This window comes from Gouania willdenowi, chromosome 6 (genome assembly GCF_900634775.1).
Source record: "Gouania willdenowi chromosome 6, fGouWil2.1, whole genome shotgun sequence".
NCBI lineage: Eukaryota > Metazoa > Chordata > Actinopteri > Blenniiformes > Gobiesocidae > Gouania > Gouania willdenowi.
This window is the reverse complement of record NC_041049.1, coordinates 62,328,152-62,335,173: the sequence shown is the minus strand read 5'-3', so window position 1 is coordinate 62,335,173 and position 7,022 is coordinate 62,328,152. Positions and strand designations below refer to the sequence as shown.

The 7,022-nt window shown below is 37.7% G+C and overlaps 1 protein-coding gene across 2 annotated transcripts in view; it reads left to right on the top strand.

The window, feature by feature from the left end:
* The first annotated feature begins 2,398 nt into the window (after positions 1 to 2,398).
* Positions 2,399 to 7,022, top strand: part of dapk2b (death-associated protein kinase 2b) — a 31,137-nt gene continuing 26,513 nt past the window's right edge. The window contains exons 1-2 of one of the 2 annotated variants that reach the window (XM_028450032.1): positions 2,401 to 2,530; positions 4,035 to 4,209. In XM_028450032.1, the coding sequence (XP_028305833.1) occupies positions 4,133 to 4,209 (77 nt within the window). In that variant the 5' untranslated portion in view covers positions 2,401 to 2,530; positions 4,035 to 4,132. Of the gene's footprint in view, positions 2,531 to 4,034; positions 4,210 to 7,022 lie in introns of both variants that reach the window. The other variant, XM_028450033.1, reaches the window with a different exon arrangement.

Here is a 7,022-nt window from a genome sequence, read left to right as displayed (position 1 = left end):
TATTATTGCTCATTCATTCCATCATTATGACTTATAGTTGTTTTTAAATAGATTTCTAAGCAAAATGTAGTAGTCAGACAAAAGGGGGACTTGGACTCAGAAATAAAAGAAAAAGGGGGTACTTGATACAAAAAAGTTTGAGAACCACTGAACAACACTGTTGAAGCTTTGCATGAGGGAAGCATTTGATACTTGTTGGACATTAGATTGGATCAAACGTCTTAATTCCTAAAGGTCTGCAGTGACGCATGGCAACACAATGAGTCTCCATGCAGCTCTGAAGGTAAAGAATGTGTCAGGGCGTTGGTCTATGACTATTAGTAATTAGAGTCGACACAGTCCTGTAATGAATACCAACCTAATGGAGTGATGCTGCTAGAGAAGATGTTTGTGTCGCACACATTTATGATCAAAGGAACCGGTCTCTGAGGTATTTTTCCACCAATCAATGTTCGAGTCTGGATTAAACATGTTAAGTTAGCTGTGGTGAAACCTTAAATGACATAAATAAGTTATGCTGTAATGTTCACAGTTGGCTGCCATTGTTTTCTATATTCAGTTTACACCAATTTTCTTTGTTTTCACTTACATTCCTGGCCATAATCTAACTCGACTGGTGAAAAAGTCCCAATTAGGCTTGTAAAAAAGTGGAAATATTAAACATATATATTTAGATGGAAAGGTGTCGTCGCCCCAAAACATGAATTGGGTTTATCTTTATGAGAGCAGGCCTCCAAAAAGATCAAACTGAAATTTCCACAGATTTCTGCACATTTTCAAACTGAATCGTTTAAAATGCTGCATGATTTCTCATCTGTATTCATTTTTCTTTATCTTATTAGCCAAAACATTATGACCACTAGCTGAAGGGAACAACACAGTTTATTGATGCCCCACCGTCACACTTAAAGGTTTCTGCTGTGTATGTGTTGGTGCCAGATACCACAGCACACACACCTTCAGCTGGGTAGTTGGGTTCATGCCTTCTAATATTCATAATGTCATGTTGAATTTTCTGTATGTATACATTGAATAAGCTACATTTAAACCTGTCTCTATAGTTACACTGCATCCTTTGCATCCCCCTATGCTGCAGTTTGTTGCACACACACAGACACACACAAACTTAAAAAAGGTCATTTGCAATTCAAAAATTAATTCAATAAACTTTTTAAAAAGGCTGACTGCGGTGTGTTCAATCATAATAGATTACAAGTACTCACATTACTACAATTGAGTTGCTTTTATGCTTTTATTGTACTTTTTTTTTTTTTTTTAGTATATTTCTAAATCAGGAATTTTACTTGTACTTAGTATGTTTTAAATGAAGTTAAGTTAATTTGTTACATTTCTACACCCAATCATTACTGAGTAAAATTGTTTTTGTTTTGTTTTAAAATGATCAAAGACATTGTGAAAATACCAAAAAATAAATAAAAAATTAAATAACCAGACAACAATCAAATACATCACATCATAGCCGACCAATCAGATTAAACGTAATGCACCACGCCAAAACAACAATGAATTTCTCAAATTTAGCCTGATCATTTTTATTTTTTTTTACTTTAAAAAATAATTGTACATTTTGACAAAGATTTTATTTTATGCAGATGCTTTTGTGGAAAATAAATAAAATTCCAATTGTGCAAGATTTGGTCTTTTACTTTTTAGGTTTATACATGAGATGTTTAAGCGAAGTGTGGCAGGATTTAATACCAAAAATAAACATGGGAGGAGTGAAAGTAACTAGTAATTTTTACTTTGAGTACTATTTAATTGAGCTACTTTTTCCAGAAATATAAACTAAAACAGAATTGAAAAAAAAAAAAAAAAAAAACCCAAAAAACGTACACATAATTAAATAAAAGTGTCTTGTTATTGTATTGTTTATTTATCTACCATTAAGTTCATAAATGTCGCTATACTTAGAGCCTGAGAATTTTATTTTTTTAATTTATTTTTTTAATCTTGAATTGAATTAATTGGCATATTTTATTGAAAAAAAGAATTGTACATTTGACAAACCTTGTATTTCATACAGATAAATTAATGAAGTTCCAGTTGTGCTAGATTTTGGCAAAAATAAAAGTTACTGCAGTAACTTTAACTTTGAGTACTATTTCATTGAGCTATTTTTTACTTGTACTTTAGTATTTTATGTATGACTTACTTGAACAATTTAAGCTTCTACTTGAGTAGAATACATAGGTACTCTTTACACTTCTGCTCTTCATACACGTTTAATGAGAGGGTTAACAATAGAGTCATGGTGTGACGTCATTTTCCGGTTCCTCCATTAGCCCAGGGTGTCAGTCGTCTCCTCTGATATGATAGATGAGCTTCAGCCGGGCTGTGGGGGTGGGGGGAGGGAGGGAGGGAGGGACATCATCTAACCCTACATAACTATAGCCTGATGGTGCTTTGCCAGAGTGACAGAACTACCAGAGCAGTCCCTGGAGGAGCTCTGTTCTGCCTGAGCTGCAGCCATGAGACACTGATCTGACATCAGCTCTGCATCAAACACACGGTAAGACCACAGGTGAAAGTAACGGATTACAAGTACTTACGTTACTTTAATTGAGTTGCTTTTATGGGTACTTGTACTTTTTACTACCGGATTCACTTTGTTCTTCTTCTGCTACTTCTTGTTCTTTTTGTTGTTGTTGTTGTGTACACTAGTTAAAATTGCTACTCCTCTGTTATTCGTGAACGGATCGGACTGAAACTTTTAGGTATAATCTATGGATGTGTATGCATGGACGCTCGGAGCCCGATTTTCAATTTGGGGCCCAGGGGAGCCCCAAGGGCCCTAAACGAAAGAAAAAAAATTGAAAGTTGTATTCTCATTTATTTGCAAGTCAAATATTACGACAGTTGGTGGTACTGCATCATTGGCACATACCAATACATAAATGGGGCCCATTACCCCTTACATGACACGGAGGCTCCGGGGGGGCCGGGAACCACATTTTTCAAATGATTACTCCTCTGTTTGTTCTTATTAGATGGGAATGCAGTTTGGTATGAATACTCTATGAATGAATATGATGAGATGCTCGGAGTCCTTTTTTAAAATGGGGCCAGGGGGCCCAGCCCCCATTTCCGGTAATTCCCAAATTTATGGGAACATAGTCGTGTGATATATCGTTTCAAAGGTAATTCAACGTGGTTTACGATTATGCCTCGCATAATTTGATTAGGGGCCTTAGGGCCCCCCTTCCTTTATTTTGGCAATTTCTATCAAAGTCGTTTTCTCATTTATTTGTGAGTCAAATATTGCGACAGTTGGTGGCACCGAACCATTGACACATACCAATATATGAATGGGACCCATTGCTTTGTATGTGCCACAGGGATGCCAGGGGGCCCCATTTTTTAAATGACTACTTCTCCGTTAATGCTTGTTGAATCGGGCTGTAATTTGACATGGATATCCTATGAGCGGATGTGAGCAAGAACCTTTTTGAAAGGGGGCGAGTGAACGAAGGCCCACCCCCTTTTCAAGTAATTTTGAAATTTATCTGAAAATAGTCGTGTGATATATCGTTTCAAAAGAAATTCAACGTAGATTACAATTTTACGTTGTACTATTTAATTGAACTACTTTTTACTTGTACTTGAGTATATTATGTATCACTTAAATCAAGTTCCAGTACTTCTACTTGACTAGGATACATCAGTACTGTGGGTACACCAACCTGAACCAATACACACACACACACATACAAGGTTTCATCCCCTTTCTATGCAGGTTCTAATTCTGCAGATATCTATATACAAATGCTCTGAAAGTCTTTCCCTGCCTTTAGAACCCATGTTAGACACAGTACTATCATTTGGGATCCAGTCATACCAGAAAAAATAAACTGCTCTACTTGTTGGCCAATGACGCAATAGTGAGTAGGTACTAGGTAGTAGAAGGCAGAACAACAACTCGTACTGCAGAGAGTGACAGCTACATTTACAAGCTGGGACATGCGGTAAACATGTTTCCTCCTCTAAGCCTGAGGATCTTCTCTGCGTGTCAACAGGGCTGGACTTGTGGAGGGAAAGTGAGAAGGATTACTGCAAAGGGAATCGAGTAGAACAATCCACTGGTGCACTTCACAGAAGTTCCGTACCTGCTTCGATGAAGACACCTAGAATGGCCATTTTCAAGCAGCAGAACGTGGATGAATTCTACGAGATGGGACCAGAACTGGGAAGGTGAGAGTGATATACAGTATAAGGTCATCTGTTTTTAAAGTTAATCCCCTTCATGTGTTCTATGAGTCACAGTGGATTGTCTCTCCTATTTGAGCTGCTTGGACGTGGTGGTCCCTCTGTGTATGTTGCTATGCAAAAGCTCGGCCTGTGCAAACTTGAAGTTGGGAGTGTCGTTGTTTGAAAGTATGTTGAAGTTTACGGTCTAAAAAGCTGGAAACATTAAAATTGGATTTGTTATTTTACTGAACCAGTAAATCAACCATGAGCAGAAGCAGCTATCAAGGAAAGTGTAAGGAAATAAGGTTAAAAGGAAATGTGCAGCATGCAGTGAGGCGTGAGGAAGCCACTCATCCATTATTCTGTAAATCACAAACATGGGCTTAACATGTTAACAGATAGAGTGTGTTACAGGGAAGCGTTGGACCATTGACCTCAAACTATTATTGCTTTCTCTGACACGTCCAGACCAAAGACCTGCTGTATGAACTCGCCTCTAGTCAAGCTAGTTTTTCTGTTATTATACATCAGACATAGGCAACTGGTGACCCGGGGGAAACATGCGGCCCTCGATCTAATTCTGTGCGGCCCCCCAAGACAAATCCACCAATAATTGGAATTCAAGAATTTGGAAGTAATATGAAGCCCACCATAATACACAAAATAACTCCAAAAACACACAAAACAACAGCAAAATGCAAAGAATGTTAACAAAAATGCACAAAGCAACAACATCAACAAAAACACAAAAAAGATTCCAAAAATACACAAAAAAGACTCATAATGCACACAAAAATGACATCAGACACACAAAACAACCACCTAAACTCACAAAACAACAACAATTACAAAATCATACCAAAGACGACAAAAGTACTGAAAAAAAGGCACAGATTGACAATAAACAAAATGCAAACATAACACACAAGAAATAGCAAAAACACATATCATGACACATAAAATACACAAAATGCCAGCAGAAATTCCAAAAATGAGAGATAAATACACAAAATGAATAAAAAGTCAAAAAAAAACAACAAATAATCCTTTGTTCTTTCCTTTCTTAATGCTCAAATTGGTCATCATTCCTAATACTGGCATGCATATTGGTAATGTGGCCCTTGGATCAGACAATCACATTATGTGGCCCTGCTGTGATAACAGCCCCCCTGTAATTCATTCATTCACATTCATCCACTGTTTTCCTGAACCTGCCACTTCATTATTGGTAATGGCTCATTAACAAGCACAGAATTACCCGTGTCTGCTACTGATTTAGGAAGTTTACTTTTTCCCTCAACTGCAATGCAAATACATTCTACCTTGGGACAAAGTTTTGAACTTTAGACCTTTTGCAAACTGTGCAAAACAGGGGTGGACTGGCCATCTGGCATACTGGGCATTGTCCCGGTGGGCTGTCGACCCAAAGTTGGCCGGTCCGCTACTTTTTTTTCCTTGATGAGCGAGTGGAGGCAGACATGATAACAGGAGGCCAAAAATGGTACAAAAGCAGCAAAAATGTGGCAAGAAAAGAGTGAAAAGTCACTAAAATAGACCAAAAGCAGTCAAAAGTGGCCAAAAAAAAGGCAAATAAAGAGGAAGCATGTGATGTGTAATGGCAAAGGGTAGCTTTAATGGGCAAAATGTGGCAAACAGCAGTGAAAGAGGGCACAAAATATGGAACAAAAAGAGGCAAAGTGTGGGGAAAAAAGGAATCAAGTGGTATTTATCGGGCAAAAGGTTGCTTATTTGGATGAAAAGTATCCCAAAAAAATTAAAGAAAAGTCAAAAACTGGGTAAAAGTGTCAAAAAGAACATGCAAAAATGGAAAACAAATATGTAAAAAGGAATATTTATTGTCAAAAGGTAGCTAAAGTCTGAAAAAAGTGTTAAAAGATGCAAAAATGGGACTAAGGAAAAAGGTAAAAAGGGATTAAAAGTTTTCCCCCTTTTAAGGTTTTCTGGAGGAATAATTATGAAAATTAAGACATAAAGAGCCACATGTTGAGCATCACTGACTTAATAACAGCTTCTACATGGTGTCTGATAATGTAGTGGGCTGGTCTGAACACAAAATGCCAGTGCTGAATGTTGTGTATTAATATCATTTTACCTGATTAAACTAAGCTTAATAAACACACATGCAGCATGAATAACGTTAACCACTTCTACCTAACGCTCACATGAACATGTATACATGTTATGGAGGTAGACAGGGTGATAAACTACCCTTTCACTGCTTCCTTGTTTCACTTCACCTGTCAGTGTTCATAATGTAATGGTTGAATGTGTGGAAATGTTAGGCTGTGCTACATTTTTTCTAACTAATGTCAGGTTATTTAATCATTGGCCCATTTGTCCTGAAAGCCTTTCCTAGGAGTATAAATGGATATGTTTGGGTCAGAGTGCTACATTAGAGTCCACACTGGACCAATTACTCAACTCTTCTATTGACAAGGTGAGGAAATCTGACCGGAGGGGCCAAAAACTGATGCTTATCTAAGTCGTTCTTAGCTCTGGAGGAGATTATAGGAGGAAAGGTAATCCATCATTATGTCTCGCTGACAGATTTTGATGCCACAGAGAGTTATTTTCACTAATGCTGCATAGTTTAGAGTAAATCGATCTGTAAAACTATCCTTAGCTTTAGACATGAGGCATTTGTTGACAAGTGTACCTGCCGTGGCGTGGAGTGGTGACGCAGATGATGACATACAGTACAAAGTGTTGCAGTGCCAACACCAAACTGCTACTGGTGTGAGACCAGTGAGATGTGACGCAACACTGAGACAAGGGCAGGGGAGGACTATGGGACA